At 46.3% G+C, this 25,687-nt stretch overlaps 1 protein-coding gene across 5 annotated transcripts in view; it reads left to right on the top strand.

The window, feature by feature from the left end:
- CCDC171 (coiled-coil domain containing 171) overlaps positions 1-25,687 on the top strand; it is a 304,988-nt gene that overhangs the window by 16,059 nt on the left and 263,242 nt on the right. For 4 of the 5 annotated variants that reach the window (XM_019555118.1, XM_019555115.1, XM_019555117.1 and 1 more), the window contains exons 3-5: positions 201-339; positions 4,598-4,772; positions 10,859-11,049. In XM_019555118.1, coding sequence (XP_019410663.1) covers positions 201-339; positions 4,598-4,772; positions 10,859-11,049 — 505 coding nt within the window. Of the gene's footprint in view, positions 1-200; positions 340-4,597; positions 4,773-10,858; positions 11,050-13,775; positions 13,908-25,687 lie in introns of all 5 variants that reach the window. The other variant, XM_019555120.1, reaches the window with a different exon arrangement.

Genomic DNA, 25,687 nt, shown 5'->3' with positions numbered 1-25,687 from the left:
AGAACCTTGCATTTTTCGGTGTTAAACACCATGAGGTTCTCGTCTGCCCGTTTGCTGAGCTTGTCCAGGTCAGCCTGGATCACCCGCCTGTTTCAGTTGTATTTTATTTTTTTTACAATTAAAATAATAAAATAAGTGAACAGGAAGGAAATCCTTCTTGTTTAATGAAAAAGTTCTCTTTTTTTTTTTTCCCCTTCTAGCTTGCAATATGTCCAGAGTGAATTGAGATTATTACAGAATACCAGTGAATTGGAATTGGACACTGCGGAAGATCTAAGGAGGAAACTCTACCAAGCCAAAAAAGAAAAACTGGACATAACCACTAAACATAACCAAGATGTAAGTTTTTATTTTCCTAGTCCCCACCTCTCCTTAAGAACATTTTTAAATCTCTTTAATTAAATATCATGAAATGCAAGGAAGAAGGGTTGAGGTGACACTGACTGAAAATAAACATCTAGAGAAATTTACATAGTACTTGTAAATAGCTATTGAGCCTTTGCCCATGATTCTGCAGTGTGCTGTGTGTGGCTGGACCCATTGCTTAAGCAGAGATTCTTTGATATTGGATAACTTCTGTACATGTGCATTAGTTTAGCTATGTGGATCTTTTCTGTAGGTTTGAGGTCTAAGTGAAGAACCTTTTTTACCTTGTGAGGGGTTACTATTTTCTTTTCTTAATCACCATTGTGGGGATTCATATTCTTTGGTATTTCAGGTAGCATGAGCTGTGAAGTGTGTCTAATTGTCCTGGAAATGGAAAGAGTTGGAGGGCTTGTTCATTTGGAACAGGATGGCTGGTGCAGATAGTCTGTAGTCTTACAGATGTCACTGGTAGAGCAAGCTATATGAATGTAGTAGAAATGATAGGATGCCATTGATTTAGATAAGGATTGGGACAGATCCTGAAATCTGGTCAAATTAGAAATGGCTGTGAGATCTGGCAAAATCTTCACAGTAAAACTGAAGTCTCTTGCATGAAAATGCATCCTGCAGAAGTCATCAAGACTCATGGTGGAGGTGATATCTTCTATGAGGCTGACTAGATTTTTGCAAGAAAAAAGTCTTTAATTGAAAGCATTAGAGCACAAATCCTTCTTCAGGCATAGGAGAAAAAATTGTAAAAGTTCTCCTGGGTAGAAATGAAAGTTCATATGTCATGGGAGAGTTGAAGATGTGGTAAAATCTCCTGTTTGGAACAGTTCATTTTATATGTAGATTAGGCTCAGAGAAATATTAGAATAGTCTGTTTACCCTGAAGTTGTTTGGTGTAAAAAAGGACTTTCCTGCAAAAGTCTTTTTTTTTTTTCCCCCAAGCAGAAGAAACGAGTGAAACTAGTTCTGTATAAGTTTTTTAAATGCTACTAGTCACTCTGGTCAGAGATTTCAGGTGGCAGCCAACGAAGTGTAAATTTCTAGAATGGGAGAGAAGGGTATGTGGATTACTGCCTCCAGTAATAATTCAACATGCAAAATTGCCAAATGGTAGAACTGATAAGAAGCCACAACTCAAGTCTGTTTTCCTAATTAATCATTTCTTACTTTAAGGGCTCTTTGCATGTTGATTTTGCTTTGAATCAGTTTTAACTAGAAAATGTGTTGTGGTGCAGTTTTTCTCCAGAGGGTTTGTTTTGATTCTTGTCGCTTAGTGAGAGCTGTTTAGAAGTCTATCTTCAGTAGTTAGTTTCTATTGTCTTCACCAGGATGTTCCTTCCATTGCTTAATGTTCCCATTGTATTCCTGATGGCCCAATCCAAACAGCTAGGTGCCACAGCGTACAGGAACATGGGGAAAATGAGGCATGCAAAGGATCTTTGAGACCTCACAAAAACGATCAAACATTCTTCACATTTTTGCCTCTTTTAAGATGCAGCTGAGTGGGGTCCTTGTGAGCAGTTCATTTCCAGCCCTAGGCTCGCATCACTGTAGCTGAAGTGGTAAAAGGTATAGTAGGTAATGCTTGCAAACATTTCCAATTAAAAAATGAATTTGCCGTCTGTTCTCTAAACAAAGTTTTTGATAAAAATCTAAAAGATTTGAAGTGTTTTGCAAAACATGATATAAGAATTTCAAGGCCTTTGCACCATGCTTTGCCCAATATTTCAAAACTACGCTGAAAGTAAGTACAGTATTCCACTAAGCTGAAATATATTTCCAGTATATCTTGGCTGGGCACCACTTTTAAAATGCTCTCTGAGGTGTCTTTTGTTGCTGATATTGCAATATTGTGTAGAGGTATCTGAACTAGCTAGGTACTGCAAGCAGCCTAGCCATGACCATAAAGCTTCATATCAAGAATAGTCTGTACGGAGCTGTGTGCTAGTATTGTGGCACCCAAACTGTCCTGGGTGTTTCTACACTATGTTGCACTCTGCATGTAGACATATACCTAAAAGTGTAGTTCAAACTGGTTTAGTAAGTTAGTTTTGGTTTTGTTTTGTTTTGTTTGTTAAAGATAAAGTCAGACTCTGATCTTAAAATAGCACTAATTTGAAAACCAGTTGCTTCCCAAAAATTAGCTAGTTTCAAGTACAGTGTCTTCCTGTGAGCCTATTAGCTCATTTGACAACCACATTTCCCTGGCCCACTGACAAAACATTTGTTTGCTGGGGTTTAGGGTAAATAATGCTGCATGTTATTTAAGGGTAAAGGTTACCTTGAGGTTTTTTTCTGGCATTTTATTTTTTGTCCAAATTTAAATTATCTCCATGTGACTGTTTAATGCTGTTGCTGGAAATTAGTTTTTTAGGTATGTTCAACCTGAAGGGTTAAATCTAATAAATATACATATGGGTGCGATTTATAGTGTAATTAGCAGCCTTTCGTTAAAAGGAGAGAGGGAGAGATCAATATTAGAAAATTAGCTTTTCCTGAAATTATGATTTTTGAAAAATGAACAAATAATTTAAAATATATTATTTTATGTTTGATTTGCAGAGAACTTAGGTCAGTTAATTAACACCCCCCCCCCCAAATGAACTGATTGGTTGTGTAGCAGGGCACTGAGGTGCCTACTACTTGTGAAGCAGTAAGTGAGGAGCCCAGCTGCAGGTTGCCAGGGTAACTGGTGGGAGTCAGCTGACCAGAAGGAACAAGGCCTTGCTCCCATATAACTCCCAGGCTGAAGCCAGACGGGCAGTTCCCTCCTCCCTGCCAAAGGGGTAGGAACTCTGTCAGAGTAAGAACAGAGAAGAGGCCTGAACGAATGAATGATGCAGTACTGGTGAGAGATTGAGAAACCCTGGAGTGGCTCGAACGTTATTATAGAGATGGCTTAGGTTTATGTTATAGCCAAGGGGTTGGAGTTTTGTGTTGATAGTTTACAACCGGAGGACCGGGTGAGGCTATAAGGGGTTGGAGGAGGCCTCATGGAGCCCCAGAGAGGGGGCTGCGAGAAGCCAGAGCGCCTGTGGGGTGTGCTTGCGAGACAAGGTCTGCAGAGAGCCCAAGCACCACAGAGGGCGCAGAGAGTGAGATATACTGGACATTGTTTGGTCCATCTGCGAGGCTTGGGCATGGTACGGGGGTGGTTGGAGCCATGCATAGCTCATAAAGCTGGGGTGTTCGGAACCCCATTATAGAGGTAAGACGCGGAGTAGCTGGAGCACTGTGATCAACAAGACGAGAGGCAGCCTCCTTTAAAATATTTATGATTAAGACGTGGCAGGCGAGAATGAAGGGTGCCTTATAGGCGAACTGGACATGGTGAGGGGCACTAGAGGAGAGCACGGTGACCCTAGGGTGCCCCACCTGGTACAGGTTGATTGCAGTGGCTAGACTAATATTCATCATACTTCTTTATCTTGTCTTGGAGCAGGGGTGGCAGACTAAAATTGGTCCATAGGACATATTTCCTGCTTTGCAGGTGTCTGTGGGCCCCACCTGCTCTGGCAGCAGTAGATTCTGACCATGGTTTTGTCGGGGCTGCTAGGAGTATAGCTCTTGCTTGGCCTCTGGCAGCCATGATGAGAAGCTCTGCTATCATGTCAGTAGATACTGCTGTGGGGGGAGCTGTCAGTATGGCCAGCAGCCAGGGATTAATGTGGATTTGCATCCACTCCTCAAGCTTGAGTTGCTTTGGGGTCAGATGTTGGTATGGCCCTTGCTACAGTTGCTCATCCCCCCCACTTCTGAGTGAACACAAGAAATGGGGAACTGTAAATTTGGCAGCACCTGCAATAAGTACTGCACCACTACCTTCCTGCAGCAGCCTTAGTCTGATGAGAGGTTATGAACCCTGCAAATGGATGACTCCTTCCCCTGCTCCTTCATTCCAGCCTGGGGACAAGACAGCAAGTCAGATGCCCATGCCCATGGGCTTTCTCTGGCCTGTGTGCCTTAAGTTTGACACCTCTGTCCTGAAGCAAAATGTGCATTGACAGCTTTTTTTTTTTACCTCTAACTTCCCTGGGAATAAAATCCAGTTAGCAAAAGCAAGAAGGAATAAAAGTAAATTTTCTGTCTGTTTAGCATACTTCATTGAAATGTTTAATACCTAAACAGTTTTCTTTTATTTAAATAGTGTCATTGATAGTATCTAAAAAAAAACCCCCAAAAAAACCCAAAAAAAACCAACCCCCAAAACTTTTTCTCTTAGCTGTCTAATTATGAAAGCCAGATCGCCAAATTACGATGTGAAGTTGAGAAAGGAGAAGCTGTTCGACAAGGTCTAGAGTATGAACTAGCTATTGCTAGAAAAGATGCTGGTCTTGAAAGATACTCTGCAGAAGAAAAGTTAAATGAAGCCAACAAACGACTTGGACAACTGCAAGGTACGTTTATAGAAATGTAAATACTGAACACAGGCTGAATATAGAGAGACTGAAGGAGACAACTAGGCTTTGGCCCTCTCTTGCCTTTCTAGTTTCATTTACAGCTCCCTGTTAGGACTCTTGCCCCTCTTTCCCTCCTTGCAGGACGGGGAGGGGGGTATCTGTGCAGCACTGCCTGGCTCAGCCCAGTCTGGGAGCAGGGAGAAGTTATCACCTGAGCTGCAGCTGCTGGGGATGGGCCTGCCCCTGTAGCCCGGGGTGGCCCCATTCAGCCATGGCCGAGGCAGTCTCACGGTAGAGCTGGGCCGTGGTGGCAGGGCCATCCCCAGCAGCTGCAGCTCAGTGACAGGGAGGCTGAGCCCTGTCAGTGAGTGCAGCCTGGCCTGGTGCATATGGGTGGCGGGAGGTGGCAGCTGGTCAGGCAGTAGGCTACCCAGGCTGACTCGGAGGCAGCACGGGGGCTTGTGGCTCTGCAGTGAGCCTCTGTGGTAGGTGGCTGCTGGGCTTTCAGGCCTGCTAGTGCATCTGAGCTTGCCTGGGTAGCAACTGCCTGTGGATGCCGGGCCAGGCTGCACTCACTGACAGGGCCTAGCCTCACTGTTGCTGAACTGCAGCTGCCGGGGATGGCCCTGCCCCCACAGTACAGGCCATGGGTGTGGGGCCACCCTCAGCAGCTGTGGCTCAGTGACAGCTACTCCCTGTACCCAGGCTGGGCTGGGTCAGGCAGTGTTGCACAAAGTCCCCCTCCCTGCCCTGTGGCAATGGGGTCAGGAGGAGGAGAAAAAGTCCCCCTCCAGCACTGAACACACCACCCCTCCCCACCTCGCGGGTGAGTGAAGGGGTGGGAACAGTCCCCATCTAAGGCTGGGCTGCCCTGCACAGAGCGCCCCTCCCTGCCACAGAGGGGAGAGGGAGGCTGGAGAGAAGTCCCCCTTCAGTACTGTACAGAGCCCCCCCCCACCCTGGGGAGAGGGGAGGCGGAGGAGGGGGAAGACTTGCCTTCCAGCACCAAACAGAGTCCCCTTCCCTGCCTGGTATGAGAGAGTAACAGAGGGATGAGGACCGTCTGGGTCCAGGCAGACCTGCACAGAGCTCCCTTACCCACTCTGTGGCGGGGTGGCAGGGAGGAGGGGGGCTGCTTCACCCCAGCTGCAGCCCCTTGTTTGGGAGCTAATTAACCTCTTTTCTGCCCCCTTAGCCTTATTGGGGTGATGCCAGAATGGCTGTGGTGGGACAGAAGAAGGGGAGGAATAAACCCCTCCTGGGCACTCTGACAGAGGTCCCTCCCCTTCCTCTTGGTGCTCCAGTGATGGATGTGGCCAGATACTGTCTGGGCATGACCCCCTTTAGGTGAAGGGGACAGGGAGGAGGGTCTGCCAACCCCAGCTTCGCCCAGACCCCTGGCTGCCCCCTCTGCCTCTGCTGCTCACCTGCAGGCAGGCAGAGCCCGGCTGTGGTGGGGGAGGGGGGAAGGAGGGAAGAATTAAGGTAAAGAGGGCAGGGAAGGGGTTAACAGGGCCATGCCAGCTGGTGTCTCACCACATCTCTGCCCCTGCTTTAGCTAGAGAGCAGAGGGGCATGGCCAGCTCTACTCTCTGGAGCAAACGGCACAGACCAGTCCAGAGAGCATGCTGGGATGCTGGAGGATTCTGGTTTAACTTAAAACAGAAAGCGGTCTGGGATAGAAGTTGCATAAACTGGCTTGACCCAGATCAGTTTAATTTGATACTACCAGGTTTATTTTAAACCAGTTTCAGCCATTTTGAAACTGGTTTATGTGCATTGAACATCTGTTGTTACAGGTTTAAGCCAGTTTCTGATCGCTTTAACTGCTTTATGTGCAACTTCTGTCCCTAGCCACTAAGGCTCCATCTCCTTTCCTTCAGCTCTGTGCTCCTCACTGACAACCCCTTTCCTTCTGTTGTCTCTTATAGATCACTGTCATATACTATTCTTTTTTCTAGGCCTATATTTTTAATGTCATTTTTAAATCCTATTTGTGCTTCTGTCTCCACATTCTGGTTCTTTTTTTCCTCCACTTTTATTGTGTTAAAACCCAACTTACTATACCTGATCTTTGGCCACCATATATTTCATTCACATTCTCTTTTTAAAAAGGTTTTCCTTCTCTCTCAGAGATCTGATCATAATCTCTTTGACTCCTCCTCTGGATTTGGTATGAAGTGTAAGCTGCTTTTGGTCACCTCCCTGTCTTGCAGTTTAAGTTGGTAGGGTTTTTTTTTCTCCTCCTTCTGTTAAATATGGAGGAGGACATGGTCCTAGAACATTCTGTTTTTTGTACAATAGAAATCTAGGTTTTGTCTATTTTGGAACTCTGCCTGACTGGAGTATAGGCAAGTGTTATAAGGGGAAGTTGACTTTTTTGTGGTGATTTTTTTTTTTTTTCAAATACCTTTGAAAAGTAAAACGGGAAATATGTCTTTGGGTATTGTGTCTGAATGCTGAACATCAAATTAAGGGCTTAGAAAGACTACTTGTTAACCAAAGAGACGTAATTGATATGCCTAAGGAAACAGCTAAACTGATTATGCCACTTCCTTCAAATAATTAAAAAAACCAAACAAAATAATACCTTTCAGAATTACCTTATATATTCTAAGAAGCAAAGTAGGACAAACACTCAAATTTTTTTCCTGTGCAAGCTGTCTTAAATGCTGCAGGCTAAAGATTTAATTGGTAGAGAACTTTTTTTCTATAATTAGGAAGCTATGTGCTTTCCTTTACTTGTTAATTATAATGCTCTTCTAGTTGCTAGCTTTTAGGTGTCATCTTTAAATATTAAACATTGTAGGAGACTTTCTACCTAAGATACAGCTGTCAAAGTGTTGTTTTGTGACCAGCTTTCAGATTTAAGAAGCTAATTAGCAGTTGAAAAAGTCAAATGCTGATTTATATTGCTTTCCTCTTCTCCTGGAGTCCCTGGCTTCATATTCATTTTCCCTTGTGACTTGGAATCTTCTTTAGTCTTTACTTGCTGCTTTAATATGCTATCTGTCTCAATTGTTGGCTTCTTTGTCAGATGGGCTCCTGTGAACTAGCAGCCTTTTTCAATATTTCTTTTAATTTCTCTGTTCTCCTTAGGTAGCCTTTACTCTGTGCTGTTTAACTGTCATTTTTCTTGGTTTATTTGTTGCTGCTTTAACCTCCTTTTTTACTAGATAGTCTAGTTTTCTGCTTTCTTTTAATTTTTTTTAAAGCGATAGTGAAAGGAAAGAATTTTAAAATGATGATCACTGTACTCAAAAATTGTGTTCAGTTAATTCTCAGTACCTCTCTGTGTATATGGTAAAGTAAGAAAATGAAAACATACAAAATTAGCCTACAAGATCCATTCATGTGTATGCAGATGTAGGGATGAGTTCTAAATTCTTCTGCAGGGTAAGAGGAATTTTTAAAGAGAGAATGTTTAGGGGGATGAGACCATATCTTGAGTAACAAAGAACCTGAATAGTTTGGAATTGTTTTATTTCAAGAGGTCTAAGTATCAAAGTCAGGCACAGGGTTTGGGTGTTCTGATAGGACCTGCAGAAAATCAAGTGAAATACAGAATGCAGTTACTTTAAAGTAGTAACAGAGAAATGCATTATAATTTTGGAGGTCAGAAGGAAACTAGTGTTTTAGGGCAGGGGTGTTTAAACTCATTTAGTCTAGCTGGCCAGATGAGTGGTGTAGGGCCTGCTAGGGTTACCATATTTCCAGGTCCAAATACAAGGACACTTGTGTGGGGAGGGGGAGAATATGCTGGTGCCCTGCCGCTGCATTGCCCCTTGCTGACAAACCACAGCTCCCCTCCCCTGCCCTGCTGCTGCTGCCCCTCACTCCCAACCCACTGACCCCAGCCCTGCCAGTGCACCTCACTCCCAAAAAGCAGTACCCTGCGCCCCCCCCGTGTCCTTCAGTCCTGATCCTCAGCCCCTCTCCTACTCCCAGCCCTGCTGGTGCTCCTCACTCCTGACCCTCTGTGCTCCCTGCTGCCTCAGATCACCCTTCCCCTGCTCCCACCAGTGGAGCAAAGCAAAATCGTGAACTCAGCTTCTGATTGCGCACTCACCACACTAGGTACTTTGGGAACCTAGCAGCAGCAATGTTGAAAACTGGTCAGGGGAGGAAATCCTGTAATTTTTGCTTGCATTTAAAACCCACCTGGACGCAGCACAGGGGGCCAAATAGAGGACATGTCCTGGAAAACCTGGATGTATGGTAACCTTAGGCCTGTCCACAGCCTGGATGAGTGGCATAAAGCTTATCCATGGGCCAGGTGCTACAATTTGCCCTGGACCGGCTCTTCACATTGTGTGGGTCCAGTCCAAGACCCCTGGGAGAGGTATGGGGAGGCATATGCCTCCCTAGAATTGTATGCGGGACAGATGATGGCTGCCTGCTGTGGGATCAGGGCTGTCCACACTGCTGCCTTTTGCCACACGATCTGTGTGCTGGCTGCACACCCCCTGCCCACCTGGTGGCAGTGGTGGCGGCGAGTTGTGATCCCTGCCACCAGGCGGGCCGAGGACTCAGAATGGCGAGTGTGCAGCTCCCAGGGCAAAAGCAGCAGGACAGACAGCCCTCAGCCCTAAGTGGGCAGCCTGCATCAGCCCTCATCTCGCCTAGCTCCACCCCTAAAAGCATCCCTACGCTTAAAAATGGTGGTGGCAGTGCTTGAACTAAAGCTCATTTGACAAGCTTTAGTTCAATCCCTGCTGCTGCCATTTTTAACCACTGGGACGCTGATTCCCTGGACGAACCTCCTGCAGCTTCATTCCACTCCCCTCCCTGGTGTCCCATTCACTGTCCTGGCTTGGCAGCACTCCCAACCCCAGCTCTAGCCCCCTGCCTCACTCCCTCCTTCACCTTGGGGGCCTTGATCTGCCCCTGCCATACCCAGGACTGTGCTCCTGTAAATTGGTTATCGGATTGATATTGGCCAACATGCCTGGTAAACAATCAGCTATTGGTATCGGCCAAGAAAATCTCTACTGGTGCACCCCTAACTGTTACAGATGTGACAATGCAGATATGTTGAGCTGAGCTTTAGATTCTTTAGATGGTAGGTGTAAAGGACCAGGGCGTGTGTGGTCCGGTCTGATGGTTAAACCACTAAGGGAAAGCAGGGGCCTGGCTCTGGGACTGAGAGTGGGAGTCATTACCAAAATGAGAAGGAAATCCAAGAAGCAGCATCCACAACACAGTCCAGGGTCAGGATCTGGGGATCAGATGCTGAGTACCAATCCAAAGGACAATCCACAGGGCGAGGTCCAAGGACAGAGCCCAACCAGGGGCAGGACCAGGATACAGATCTGCAGGAAAATCCAAAGCCGAAGTCCAAAAATAAGCCAAAACCCAGAGTCAGGAACCAGGAGGCTTGCAACAGTAGAACTGTTGACTGGCCTGCAAACCTAGGGCCCCAGCTGTGGCTAAATGTATAGGCAGCACTCCTAGCAGCCAGTCAGGCTGCTTACTGTTCCAAAACTGGGAACAGTATTTGCTGAGACTTACTGGAGGTGTGCTACTGAGGGACGTGGCCTGGCCTGGCCTGCCTGATCAGAGTCCCTGACAGTAGGTGATCTGACTTGGGTAGCAGAAGTTACATAGTTTTAGCTGAAGAATACGCTTCTTATAAGTAGGATATAAATAATTAAGGTGAAGACCAAAATTGAAGCGGAAGAAAGAGAGGTAGCACAGGAGATGCAGACAATTAAGTTTGCAGAGACCAGTATCCAGATAGAAATTGTTTGCCAAAGGCAGTGAATTATATTGAAATACGAAATTAATAACTCTGTCAATTGCTTCTGAAAAATGGAGATGACTTTTGCTTGCTTTTTCAGAGGGGCTTAATTTTAATTAATTAATTAATGTCTGTATTACACTTTGACAGTATATAGAAGATGTTACAGAAATACGAAATAATAGCATTATCTTTGTATCTCTATAATAGCAACAATCTGTTTCCAGAAACATTGATCTTCTAACACATTTTCTATTATATACTAAACAAGTAGCACACATAGAAGAGCTAATGTTGGTTTTACCACTAACTTTATATTTGCCAATATTCTCTTTCTTAAAAGCAATTAATGCAGAGCTTCAAAAGAAAGTGACAGAGACTGAGAGAGCCTTTCGTATTGCTCAGCAGAAGTGGAAAGAGCATCAGGAAAGACTTGCAGCTGACTTAGAGGAGAAAGATAAAATCCTCAAGACCTGTAACAGTGAATATGAATTGCTTCTGAAGGAGAGGACTAAATTGGAAAGTGTTCTACAGGTATAATGTTTTAAAGTAGTAATAATGAAAGGAATGGAATAATGATTTCCAGACTTCCTTTTATTTTTCTTTTTTCTGAATAAAACTAAAATCTCAGACAGTATCCCCAGAGAATATGAAATATTCAGCTTACATTTACAGAAGTTTATTTATTTTCTTCGTTTGCTAAGAGTTATACTGTAATATGATCCAACTCCTGAGTACCTTCTTTCATGAAAAATGATTTTTAAAATTACATGATTTTTAAAAAAGCTATTATTCTGTGTGTGTGTGTGTGTGTGTATGTAATACACACACACAGCAAAAGCTCTGTTATCCAGCATCCCCTGTGAATGGAGGATGCCGGTTAATCAAATGTGCACCATCTGGTGCTCTCCCTGGGGACGGGGGCGGGGGCCGTGCACAGGCTGCTTTGCCCCAGGCTGTGGGCTGAAGAAGTGAAGAATAAGAACTCAGCCCATGGCAGCGAAACTGGAAATGGGACTTCTGGTTTTGCTTTTGCCGCATCTCTTGGGTGCCGGTTAGCAGAGCTTTCTGGTTGATAAAGTGCTGGATAATGTAGGTTTTGCTGTAAAACACAAATGGCAAGGAGTTCTACCACTGCGAGGATGCCAATGCAGATAGGGACTCTTGGCATAGATTTAAATGATACTTGTAGCTTCCTGGGCTCTGTGCTAGACTTCTGAAGGCAGAACTGGATTGCTGGTGTCATGATTCCCTGCCACTTGGAAAAAAAACCTAAAGCTGAGAAAAAGCTATACAGTGTTGCAATTGCATGCTACTCTTCAAATCTTAAAATTTCACATTCCAAAACAAAAATGTTAGAATAATGTTAAGTCTGGATGGATGAACCCCTTAAGAGTAGAAGACATGATGAGGATGTAGAAATTATTTCATAACCAAGCAATCAAAACCAGAATGTTTAACATCTGAACATTATACTTAAAGAAATATAAGCCTGTTAAGGTATGGACACACAGAATTAGAGCACCCAGGATTACTTTATTTTGCATGATAGCAACACCAGGAAGTAAGTATGCAATTATGATGAAAATATTTTAATGTTTGTGGTACTAAATAAGAGCATACTGATTTTTGCACTATTTGAAGAGAAAAGTACTCCATAGAATTGAACATACATTTCATTTTTTTAAGAAGTAAAGCACAGCAGCTCTTACAAGGTATGGGTTTGTCAGTAACCCAGTGTGGTTACAGAACAGAAGAATAGACTGCTGCTTACAAATGCAACAGCTTCTATTCAGAATTACTAGCCAATTGGCCATCAGGAATGACCAGGAGGTGGGAAGTGTGCAGGGACGGAGCCCCATGCCTCCCTGCCCTGTGTGAGCCTACTACCCCTTTACTTTCTGGTCCGTGGGGTCTGTGCCTGCTTCTCTCCCTACCACCCTGCAAAGGGGAGGGGAGAACCAGGTCCAAGGGTGGGGAGAAGCCGGCTTGGTGCGGTGGGGGGAGCAGCGGGCCTGGGCTGACCTGGTGGCGGTGGGGGAACAGGAAGAGCAGGCTTGGAGCTGACGGGGGATGAGGGTGGGGGAGGAGTGGGCCTGGGCCCAAGCGGGGGGGAGGCCTGATCTGGAGAAGAAGCTGGCCCACTGTGGTGGTGGCGGGGGAGCAGTAGGCCCGGTCCAATGCGGCTGAGGGAGGGGAGGAGCAAGCCTCCTCCCCCTCTTCGGGCCTGGGCCCACTCTTCCCCTTTCACCCCTGCCACTGCCACTGGGTTGGCCTGGGCCGGCTTCTACCCTGGCTCAGGCTTGGTCCTTCTCTACCCTCCCCGGCATGGGGCCTGAGCCCACTCCTTTCCTCCCCCCACCATTGTAGTGTTGTCCCAGGTTGGGCCCTGCAGGCAGTTACGACAGAATGGGGGATGGGTGGGCCGAGGCCAGAGCTGTGGCCTCGCTGCCCCACAGTGTCCTGATTCTGTCTCGTCCTCCCCCGCCACGCTGCTGCTGTCACCTACAAGGTGGGGGGTGGCGAGGCCAGCTCCAGTGGCCTTGCTTCCCCCCTCCGCTCCATTGTTGACACCTGCAGGGAGCGGGGCCAGGGGAGCGGGGCCAGCTGCTGGCCTTGCCCCCCCGTTCTGTCTTCTCCATTGCCCCTGCCTCCAGGGAGTAGGGCGGGGAGGGTGAGTCCAGCTGTGCTGGCCCCGCCTCCCAGTTGCTTGTGTCCCCACCATCATGGTGGTACGCCACCAGCTCCTGTTCGAATGCTTGTTTGCACTCTGATTGCTGTTTGTCGGTGTGAATAAAGCACTATGGATAGACAGACTTTAGTCTCTTATAATATTAGAATACTTGGATTGTCATGGGGCATGGGTTTTTGGGGGGGGGTTTCACCACTTTTTAAGACTTTATATTGGGCTGATCCTCTCTTCAGCTAAGGAGAGTTGGATATAGTTTCTTCCAGATCCATTCCATTTCAACCTGAGCCAGCTCTAGAGGGTCTCCCCAAAGTGACATGAAGGGTTCAGTAACCTGGAGCTAAGAAGCTTAACTCTGATTGTAAGTCTGCTTTTGTCCATTAGGACACTGGTCATGGAAGTGAATTTTTGAATGCAGTTTCCTCTAAAGACTGTGTTTGTAAGGATAGACTTACAAAGCTTAAATAATTCTTTAAAAGCACAATATGTTTAATGGTACATGTTTAAGTAGGATTTTCTAACTTCCTATTGGTGCTTTTCAATAATAAAGCAAGACTGTATCTATATCAAGGAAACTATGGAGCATCACAAGGAGCAAAGGAATATGATGGAATCACAGATCAGGGAGACTACATTTAAGGAGTTTAGGTTTCAGTCAGAACAGTGGGAAGCAGAAAGAAGAAACTTCCAGATCATGTTGCAGGTATTTTACCATAAAGCACTAATTATAAAGACTGTTCTCCTTCTATAAGCTAAGCATAGTATTATTGCTTAATTTATCTGATCAGTTAGGAGGTCCTTGCCTACCTTTCAAAATCTCATGAACATTTTACTGGTCTTCTAGAATTGATTGAGTACATTTTAACAACTACTTCCTGTCTTTGCAGTGGTAGAGTATTGACAGTGCCCTCATCCCCCTGCTTTTATCTGTGGCAAATTAGGGTTGTTTTGATGTATTTGGCATTGTGCCTTGTTGTGCAAGAGGGTTGTTCACAGAGTTTTTAAATATGGGGTTAAGAATAGGTTAGACTAACAGCGTTCAGATTATGGTCTGTGGGCCTTATCCAGCCCCTGAAATGACTGAATTAGCCCATAGTACAAGGGACCAGTGGCAAACAGCTTGCCTGGCACATCCCCTTCCTTGCTTGGCTCCATGCCACTGATTCCATTTTCAGCCCAGAGGTAAGTTCTCTTCTCTTCATCTTTCTCCCTGCTCTTCTCCTTCCCCTTTTCCTAATATTGGCAACCACCTCAGTCCCTCCTTTCTACCTTCCCCCCCTTACCAGGGGTACTGGTGGTGGCCTTTGCTTTAAATGTTTGATCTTCCCTGGATTAAACAAACGCTTGCTTAGGATGGTTTAGATAGGGATGAGTAGTGAGCTGGACTAAAATATATCCTAAAGTCTGTTCCAGCTCTACTTTTTCTATGATTCTAAGGGCATGAAAGATGTTGGCTTATTTGATCCCTGGAGAGTGAAATTCATTATTTGTCCACAGAGTAGCTGTGGAACAGGTAGCTGTTTCTTTACCACTAATGTGTCTTCCTTCTGTGCAGGACAAAAACTGTGGTCCATGATGGTGGATCTTCCTGTTTCAGTCAGAAGGCATTTGTTGTCCCTTTCCACTGAAATGTGGTCTTCTTTTTTTAGACTCTGCCAGCTGTATGCTCCCCCCTCTCTCCCCTCTGCCACTTTTTTGGGTCTGGCCCCACCTCCCTGCCACTTTGGGTCTGGTCCTGCCCCACCCCCTTTGCCCCCCTGCAACTTTGGGTCTGACCCTGCTTGCCCCCCACACCGCTTCGGGTCTGGCCCCGCTCCCCCGGCCCCCTCTCCGCGTGTTGCTCTGGGTGTACCTGGCCCATATCCACCTGCCTCCCCACTCTCCTTCCTCGTTCCCTGCCCACCACCTCCGCCTCCCTGCCAGCTGTTCTGGGGGGGCAGGGGGTGCTGCCACTGATTTCCCCCCCCCCCGCCTCTTTGTCCTCAGGCAGGGAGGTGGAGAGGAAGCCCTGCTGCTTGGCCAGGGCATGTTCCCTGCCTCCAGGGCATGCTCCCTGCTGCCAAACTTCCCCAGCAGTGGCACAAACTTGGGCCATGCAGCCTGGACTGTCTAGCTAATCACCACCCACCCACTTGGCAGCGCATGTGCACTTGCCCAGAAGCGTTATGGACAGAGAAACAGAAACACATGCACACTAAGCCTTTTATTATGTTGGAATACCCTGAGAGCGTTATGTAAATATTAGAGGTGCACTGATACATCAGTCCAATATTGGATCAGCACTAATACTAAGAACATTGCCTATATCAGAAATTGGCCTGATGGGGCCGATAATTTGGCTAATAAATGCCTGCGAGTGCATGCAAGCACAGTGCAGCATGCAGGCATTGAGGAGCACAGCTTGGCAGCTTGGAGAGCTGCTTGCAGCTGGTAAGTCTGTTGTGGGGGGAGGGAAGGGGAGAGGGAAGAAGCCCCACTTCCCTCTCTCATTGCGGGGGGTGTTGATCTTCCCTCCCCTTCCACCACAACAGACTTACCAGCTGGATGCAGCTGTATTGGAAATCAGATCAGTATTGGCCGATATGTCTCCTTAAAAATCAGCTATCGGGTCCCAAAATCTCTCATTAGTCCACCCCTAGTGAATATGTTAAGTCTATAAATACTGAATATCTGGTGTCCTTTTAAGAGCTTTTCTGGCTTGTCAAATAAGAGTGATGCAGAACCAGCATGAGTGAGTATGAGACAAATTTTGCATGAAATACCCCAACCCTAAGAGCCATATTGATTTATAATAAAGCAGCAAAGTATGCAGTAATGAAAGTAATTGGGTGAAGTGATTAAAGAACTTTATTTTATTAAAAATAGGTGACTCTCCTATGTAACTCTTGTAGTTATCAATAGAAATCTTCCCATGCTTTTATTTTATCTTTTACCAAAAAAATAAAAATAAAATCCCCCAACCCCTTTGTTAACGAAATTGGTTTCAATTTAGGTTCTGAGTCCGATTCCATGCTGTTTTTCAAGAACAAACAGTTTGTAAGGGCTGGAGCAAGAAAAGTTTCTCCTCCATCTTGATTGCTAGATACTGCTTTTACTTTCTGTAGACTTGGGAAGGATGTTGTGCTGATGAAATGGTGAATGATAATTGATTGTGCAGTGGATGTGTTCCTTTGCTACAAAGCATTTTTTCCACTGCTAAGTATCCTATACTATTTTTATTAGTATTTGTATTAACTTGGTGCTTAAGAGCCTGACCCATGAACTGGTACCTCCTTGTGCATACCTCTGTATCAGCAGTTAACTGTAAGACAATCGCAGCCCCAAAGAGCTTACAGTTCAGTATGAGAAACCAGATACTCCTCCTTTGTACAAAGGAAAAAGTCCATTGGTCAGCAGGGTGAGCAGTGGTATTAGTGCACCAGTAACTAAAATATAAGTGAAGCTTTTGGTAAGTATCATGGCAAATGTGAGTTTCATAAAGGAATGTGAAGGAGAATAATAAAAGTTATAGATGTTATGAAAAGCTTTTTCTAAAAATGGAGGGTGACTCGTAAAGCATAAAGCAGAGGTCAGCAACCCCTGGCACATGTGCCGATCATGGCACGCGAGGCCATTTTGCTCAGCACACTGCTGCCAGCCATGAAGCCCAGTCTGCTTGCAGCAGGGCTTGCAGCTGAGCTTGCCTGACTCCAACCCACTCTGAGGTCAGCCCCAGCCCAGCCCCTCACCAGGATGAGGCTGGCGCTGCCCCTTGCTAGGAGTATCGCACCTTTTGTGGGCTTAGCTGTGCAGGGTGGGTGGGTGGTTGGGCTGATGGGCAGGCTCTGGGCTGTAGCCTCGGCCAGATGTGCTGTAGCCTGGGGGCTGGCTCCCTGGGAAAGCATGGGGCTCTGGCGGGACCAGGGCATTGTTGGGTTGGACTTTGTCCAGTGGCCCAGGAGCCTGGCTCTGTGTGCCTGCGCATCTGGTTCTGTGTCTTTGTCTGCCTCTATCTGGTTCTCTGTGTCTGTGTGTGCACATGTCTGATTCTGGATGTGTGTGTATGCATGTGTCTGTTCTGGTTCTCTGTGTTTGTGCACGTGGTTCATTCTCTCTGTCTCTGTCTCTCTCTCCCATTGCAACATGCTTAACAAAAAAGGAATACACAACAACAAAGGTAACATTTATGATTATTAAATATACTAATATGCCATGCATCCTGCCATTCACCCCCACCCTCATTTTGTCCTGAACTGTCCTGAACTTTTGTACAGCATGCCAGTACTCCAGCACCTTCCAAGGTAGACATTGTGGTTTCTTTGGCACTCCAGCCAAAGAAGGTTGCCTACACCTGGCATTAAGGTTCTGTTTAAAAATCTGATAAAATGGAGGCAAACGTATTGGAGTAGATTAACTCATTAGAGTTGAGATCTTGATAAGTGAATGAAGTGCGACTAGTATATAGGGTATGTACAGACATATGGGGAGGTTAGAGTTAAAAATGACCAGTTAAGCGGAGTCTACAGGAGGGAGCAGGGGGGACAGGCAGTGTCTGTAGTGGGCTAACACGGTCTGCAGGGAAGATATGTCCCCAGTGAACCAATCTCCCCATCTCTTCCACCTCTACCCCCACCTTGACTTACTTCCTTTGCTCTTGGCATTGTGAATGCTGGTAAAACCAGCACTGGGAGTGGCTTGTGGTATGCAGGGTTTGGTGAGCTTTGGGGAGAAAGGCTGAGGGGAAGCACTGGTTGGTCCATGGAGGTGTGGAGTTGGGGTTGGGGTTGGCCAAAAATAGCCTGGTGCCAGGGCACTGTTTTATCTTAAAACAATGTGGCTGCAGACTAAAGGCCCACTTCATCAGCCTAGCATTGTCTGTCTTCATGTCCTGTAGGGGTGCATGATCGATGATCAGCGTGAGCTGACATCCTAGTAGGTAGTATCCGAATGTTTCAACAGCCCACTTAATTGCCAAACACTCCTCCTCTATCGTGGTGTAATTCCGTTCTGGTGGATGTAATTTCCTATTTATGTAGTCTATAGGGCGCTCTTCTTCCTCTCTCTGAACCAACACCGCTCCAATAGCTACTTTTGATGCATCGGTCTGCACCTGGAACGGTTTATTAAAGTCTGCTGTATATAGTAGGGGTTGTAAACTTAGTGCGTCCTTCACTGCTCGGAAAGCCTCTTCCACAGCTGGTGTCCATCTCACCTTGGTAGGAGCCCCCGCCTTTATCATCTCTGTCAAAGGCACTACCACCTCTGCAAAGTGAGGTATGAACTTCCTATAATAATTGGCTAACCCCCAAAAAGCCCTTACTTGTCGTTTAGTATGAGGAGCTTGATACTTCTGCAAGGCCTCCACTGCCAAATGCTTGCTTAATATTGGTCTTACCCTTCCACTTCCTACGAGGAACCCCAGATATTGTGTTTCCTTTTTCCCTATTGAGAAGAGCCGGATTGACTGCCAATCCGAAGAAATGCACAAGTCTTGTACTACCGCTCTTAATGCGGTGAGGTGTTCCTCCCAGCTCTCACTGTAGATAATAATATCGTCAGTGTAAGTAAGCCATGGCGTAATCCCCATGGGGAGCCAAAACTCTGTCCATTAGATGTTGAAATATAGCTGCGGCTTCATGTAATCCGAATGGCATGCGCTGGAACTGGAAAAGACCCCAAGGGGTGGCAAATGCTGTCTTTTCTTGATCTTCCAGTGCCACTAGGATCTGCCAGTAACCTTTTGTCAGGTCTAAGGTGGAGATGTAGCGGGCTTGCCCAGTGTTTTGTATCAGCTCATTTATTCTTGGCATTGGGTAGGCATTGAACCTAGCTACTGCATTCACCTTCTGGAAATCAATACAGAGACAAATTTTTCCATCGGGCTTAGGTACTGCTACGATGGGGCTCTGCCAGTCACTGGGATTTGCATATGATGCCCTTCTCCAGCATCATCGCTATCTCTGTCTTTATCTAGCTTTGCAGTCCCTGGGGAATCTGTCGCCAGTTCCCACGGATCACCTGGCCCGGAGGAGTTCTTATCCAATGTACCACACCCCGAGCTTCCCCAGGAGTTTCCCGGAATACATATCCATACTCCCCGATTAGCTTGGTGGCCTGTCTTCTCTGCTCTTTTAATAGTTGCGGGGCCAGTTCTACGTCCCCCGGTCCACTCTCCTCTGTCAGTGAGGGTCCCAACTCTAATCCCTCGGGATGGAGGGCTAGGTACATGCATTCCCAGTCTTCCCACTTCTTTAGCCTATTAACACGGTATACCTGCTTCTTTTTCTGTTTATCTATCTGGTACACCTCATAGTCTACAGGCCCCAACTTGGCATATAACTTCATAGGGTCCCTGCCACCGAGTGAGTAACTTACTCTCCCAGTCCGGCAGTAGAACCAACACACGATCTCCCACGTCATATTTCCTTGTCCAGGTGCCTCGGTTGTAATATCTCACTTGACGTTGCTGTGCCTCCTGAGGTTTCCTAAGACTATGCTCCGAGCTGCTTCAAGATGTTTCTGCAGGTGTATTACATATTTAAATCAGATCCAGGATCACCCTTGGTTGCCAGGGTATAATAATTCAAAGGGTGGAAACCCAGTTGAGGTTGTCCCTTACTGCAAACAGCAATGACTGGTAATCATTTTATCCCAAACCTGAGGGTTCTTGACCACAAACTTCTTTAACATCTGTTTCAGTGTTTGATTAAAATGTTCCACAAGCCCATCCGTTTGGGGATGATACACTGCCATCCTCAGCTGTTTAACTCCTAAAGCTTTACTCACTCCCTCAAACACCCGTGATGTAAAATTCATTCCCTGATCAGTCAGCAGTTCTTTAGGGAGTCCTATGCAGGAGAACATCTTCACTAGCTTGTTTACCACCTTTGGGGTGGACACTGTCCGCATCGGCACAGCTTCTGAGTACCTTGTGGTATAATCCAGTAAAACCAATATATACTAGTTCCCGGTGCTACTTTGGGGAAGCGGCCCCATGATGTCCAGTGCCACCCGCTCAAAGGGAACCTCCACCAAAGGTATTGGAACTAAAGGAGCCTTTGGGGGTTGTCTTGGATTCACTTTTTGGCCCACAGAACGTGAAGCGCAATACCTCACCACTTCCTGCAACAGTCCTGGCCAAAAATAAATCTTGCCTGAATACGGTCTTGTCCCTGCCCAAATGTTCCCCCATAGGGAGCTCATGAGCCACCTTCAATAAAGCTCGTTGATAGCGCCAAGGCACCAGCAGCTGTACAACATCCCTTCCTTCAGGCTCCCCTTGTTCAACTCGGTACAGGAGGTTATTTCTTATCTTGAATCTTGGCGTTGTCTTTATCAGCTCCGGCCGTAATACCTCTCCGTTTCATTGGGCCAAGTGTTCTTGTAATGCAGACCAAAAATCTGGCTCCCGACTCTGCTGCAACTGGAAGTGTTAGTCTTCCCATAAGTGTACAATGTCCACCTCTTGTTCACCCCTTTCTTCGGGAGGAGGTTGTTCGGTTGCACCCACGAACACTTCAGCCTTCTCCCCTGGCCTCCCACTGGTTATCTTTTCCAACAACCTGGGCCAGTCACAGCCCAGTAGTACTAGATAGGGTAAATGCTCAACAACCCCAACTAGCATCTGATCGGTCCTCTTGCCTACTTGTAGGGTGGCCCCCACCCTGTTATTTTCGAGGGAGTCCTCACACCAACGTTGCACCTTTACTCAATCCGCTACTCCCCTTTCTTTTGTCGGTACCACATCACTCCTCACCATAGTCTGTAATGACTAGCATAGCCTGTACCTTTTTCCATCCACTGTCACGTCCATTGTAAGTGCGGGAGGCTCGTCTCCCCACCTCAGCATCAACTCTGGTCCCATAGCCGCACATCCCTATCTAGATCATTGGTCATGGGTGGGTGCTCCTGATAGTGTTGGCTACCCTGATAGTCTGTTGTCTTCCGGCATGATCCCGTAGGCCTTGTATTGTTAGACATAGCCGGTTCTCTACTTGCTGCTGTGACTGTGGGTCTGGGATTAGGGTCTGCTCCCATTGCGCTCTCTTGATGGACCCAAGGACTCGTTTCTTCATGCGGGCAAACCACCGTCTTACGATGAATACTGCTGTATGATAAATTCCTGGCCAATGCACCACTGTGACCAGGTGTGTTCCTTTGGTGACTCTGCCCACCTGTTATGGGCCAACTGTCCACCTTCTCACCTGCCATGCCTTGTTGTTAATTGCTTAATTAGAAGATGTTAATTAAGTGGGAGGCTGCCCATTTTACTGCCCTGATGCAAGGGGGCACTATCTGTGGCTCCCCTACACCACAGCCCAAGCCTCACAGATGGTACTCACATCGGTTGGTCTGGGCCTTACTGTAACTCTGGCCCCCTTTGTCCTCCCTGGGCTCTCTGTGGCCCTGCTTCGCTGGACACCTCACTGGGCATTTGTCAATGCTGCCCCCCTTCTCTGGGGGCTTCTCACTGCCCCCCCCCTCTCTGGGACTAGGGTCTGCATGTGGCTGTGGCTCCCCTATGAGGCCTCCTCCAACCCCTGATAGCCTCACCCAAACCTCCGGTTCTAAACAGCGAACACAAAACACAAGCCCCTAGGCTATGACATAAAATCTAAGCCGTCCAGCTAAACATCATTTCATCCCTACCAGGGAATTCTCCACCACACAACAGCAATCAGGAGCTGCTTATGCAGTCAGGCTTCTCCCCTTTGTTTGCTCTGGCAGAGCTCCTTCTCCCTTGGCTGCTAGCAGGGAACTGCCAGCCTGGCCCCAGCCCTGGAGTTTAAATGTGAACCAGGCCCTGCCCCTCCCGGTCAGCTTACTGCTGGCAGGTGTGGGTCAGCAGCTAACTTTGGTTGCCTTGGCAACCAGCAGCTGGGGCTCCTCACGCGCTATTAGGGCTCTTTCCTAGCAGTTTCCCCTCTCTAAAGGAGCAGGGTGCCTAAGTGCTCTGCAACAGGCTGAAAAGCAGCAGCAAGAATATCTAAGAAGTAAGTGGAATCAAGGAAGGTGACTTTGTAAGATGAGAGAAATTAAAGCATGTGGAGCAGAAAGTAGCTTAAAGAGATGAGGTTGCTTGGAGACTCTCATTCACTACATGTGGCTATATGTGCATAGTTCAAGGGTAGTGGGGTTGCTGACCAGATGAGGTAGCTGCTTAGTAAATAAAGGGAGTGTGACAGGAGTATCAATATTGGAGCCTTTCTGGGAGTGGCTCCGCCCTCCTGTAATGGGTCAACTGCCTGCTTACTCACTTGCCATGCCTTGATCTTATTTGATTAGAAGATGTTTGTAGTCAGTGGGAGGCTGCCCATTTTTCTGCACCCTGGTGACAAGGGGGCGCTACCTGCGGCTCCTTTTCCTCCCCTACCCCGCAGCCCAAGCCTCGCAGATGGAGTTGACGTAGTTTAACCTGGGCCTTGTTGTTTTCTGGGCCTCCTCTTTACTCCTGGGGCTCTGCACTGCCCCCTCTTTCGCTCGCTCTGGGCCTCACTGCCCCCTTTTCTCACTCGCCCTGGGGGCTTCTTGCTGCCCCCTTCTATCTCCTGCTCCGGGGCTTCTCCCTACTGCCCCCTCTCACTCTGGGGCTCCTTGCTGCCCCCTCTCAGGGATGGGGTAGTGCACCCCTAACTGTGGTGCCCTCACTGGCTCTGGGATCCCCACCACTGTGGAGTCCCCCTAAGACTTCTCGCCCATGCCCACACTGGGCCCTTTCTCACACTGGTCTCCTCACCCACACGACTCTGCCCCCCTGGGGGGCCCAGGGTCTATATAACCCCAAAACATGGCACCTTTTCTGGTGCCAGGAGACCCCCACGCTACTGTGGATCTCCTATGAGGCCTCCTCCACCCCTAATAGCCTCACCCAGTCCTCCGGTGAAAACAGTAAGCATAAATCCTAAAACCCCTGGGCTACAACATAAAAACTAGACCGTCCAGTCGAACAAAAATCTACTCCCTACGAGGGAGCGGGGGAAGAAGGGCTCCACCAACCTCAGCAGTGACCAGGGGATGCTCTCATGGGCAGAGTCCTCCCCTCTGTCTGTCTGAGCTGAGTCCCTAGTCCCACAGCTGCTGAAGAGGGACTGCCTTCCTGGCCTCCTACCTGGGCTTAAGAAGGGATAAGCCCTGTCCCTTCCTGGTCAGCTGGTTTTACCAGTTGTCCCGGCAACCAGCACCTGTGCAGCCCTGGTGACTGGCAGCTGAGCCCCCCCCTTTCTGCCACTAGGGGTTTCCCCAGAGCAATCTCCGCTCTCAGGCGCAGGGCACCCGAGTGCACTGCGACAGGGAGTAAAGAGGAGTAATATTCCTTACTTGATGGGCATGTCTGCATAAGGCTACTGCATATTAGCGCATCATGGTGAAAACCACGTTAATGTGCTCATGCTCAGTAGAATTCGTTTACTGCACATTAGTGGCACCTAAAACATGCGCCAGCGTTACTGTGCAGTAGTGTCAATTACAGTACGTTAAGTTTGTACCAGTTATTACTGGGATTAAACTGAATGTATCATAATTACAATGTATTTACATGTGTAGATGTGCCCGTTGAGATGGTATCCCTACTTCAAGTCAGCTCTCTTAACCAGTTTCTTTAACAGTAAGAATGGCAGGCTCCTCTCGCATGGTGGCTGCATTTTACCCATGCTTGCTTCTGTACTTTGATTTGCACCTGTGTTTTCCCACTTTACAAACATGCATATCATTCAATATTTGATGATTGTCTTGGTCACTATTTGGTTAGTCACCTATGGTTTAGTTTTTATATTCTCCTTCCAGAGCATCCAAAATAACAAAAGGTGATTTCAAAGTGCCAGAGTCTCTGACCAGGTGTATTGCAGCTGGGATTTGAAATACTGACTTTCTTTTATATTCCTACAATTGAAGTATGAAACTGAAGGCCCAGTAAACGTCTCTTTGAAACCTTAGCCATAATCTGCTGACAGAAATGCTATTTCAAGTAAAATATGCAAATCGTGGCCAGAGGAGCACTCGTAGTTTACAGACTCCTAATGAAAGACTTGGAATTAATGTCCATAACAGGACGTGAAAATTAATCCAGCTTAAACTATTGAAGTGTGTCTCTAGGAGGCAGAGAGGAAACTAATCCTTTCTGCTTTCCAACGGATCATACAGTATACCCCTCATGAGTGTGCTTAGAATACCAGCCACTTTATAACAAAGGAAAATGTAGGTGTTCAGTAATAAGTGCAATAGCATCACCTTGTGGTTAACTTAGTAGATAAACCACAGGGCATTTTTTTTTAGGATACTTGTTTATGAAAGCCTGTTTAAGAATGTGTGTGTACATGGTGGTTTTAAGTTTCTCATTTAGAATATTGACTTAAAATAAAGATGGTAACAGTTCACAAAATGGAAGTGTGATTATGTAGCTCTGCCTACACTTACAAAGTTAAAGGCAATTTTACTTGTTTTCCTGATTGTTCATGTTATCTGAAATAAACATTAAAATGAAATGATATGATGAATGATCCTGGAAAGCTCTGAGACCTCTTGCAAGGCACTGAGTCTTGAACGCTCTAATGCATGAATAAAAAAGCCCAGCTACATTTAGATGACTGCTACACTATAAAGCAGAGGTGGGCAAAATGCGGCCCATGGGGCCCTTAAAAAAATTAGAAAATTAATATTTATCTGTCCTGGGCTGCCTGTCATGTGACCCTTGATGGATTCCCAAAACTCAGTGAGTGGCCCTCTGCCCAAAATAATTGCCTGCCCCTGCTATAAAGCATTGGAAAATACCTCTCCAGTAGTAATTTCCATCAAATTTCTTCTTACTTCCTTTCAACACTAATATTTATTTCCCTGAACCTTCTGTATTGTTGACATCCAGAACTTTTCAGGACTGGGCAATATCACTGTATCTTTCCAACAGTGAAAGTTGTATATATCGATTAGATTATGAATACCTGTTTTAGACCTTATACAAGTTTTGAGAGTTTTCTCTGTTTCTTAAAAACAAATGAACAAAAAAGCCCAACTCATAAAGTTCAGTGTAATGAGAAATGGAAACATGCAGCTGATGATGAGACTACAAATAGGGTTCTACAAATTTTATTTATCCAAAGTAGAGTTTGTTTGTTTTTTTCTTTTTTTAGCATATTCAATTTTTCATACTTTAAAAAATGTATTTTACAAGTAAATCTTCAAGGGACACAAAAATATGGTACAGTATCTATGCCTCATTTCATAGAAAGAGTGAAAACGTATCTTTGATGCTTAGTAGGTGATTAAATTGGGTAGACTTAATATCTTGGATGGAAATGTTATGGCTGAAAGGTTATGCTTCCACTACTGATATGTCCTTGTGACTGACAGCTACCTCATTCAATCTTAGCTAGTTTCAGGAAATTTTAAGCTTTAAGAAAAGGCCTTTTTCACCCATACCACATTCTTGAGGTTTTGTCAGCTTATGCTGGCCACTGAACATTAGTGTAACAAATTCTTTCTTTTCTTTCCCCACCTTATTCACACCTGTCT

Source organism: Crocodylus porosus, unplaced genomic scaffold (assembly GCF_001723895.1).
Source record: "Crocodylus porosus isolate Cpor-Errol unplaced genomic scaffold, CroPor_comp1, whole genome shotgun sequence".
Taxonomy (NCBI): domain Eukaryota; kingdom Metazoa; phylum Chordata; order Crocodylia; family Crocodylidae; genus Crocodylus; species Crocodylus porosus.
The sequence above is the reverse complement of the archived record's forward strand: the minus strand, read 5'-3'. Positions and strand labels throughout refer to the sequence as shown.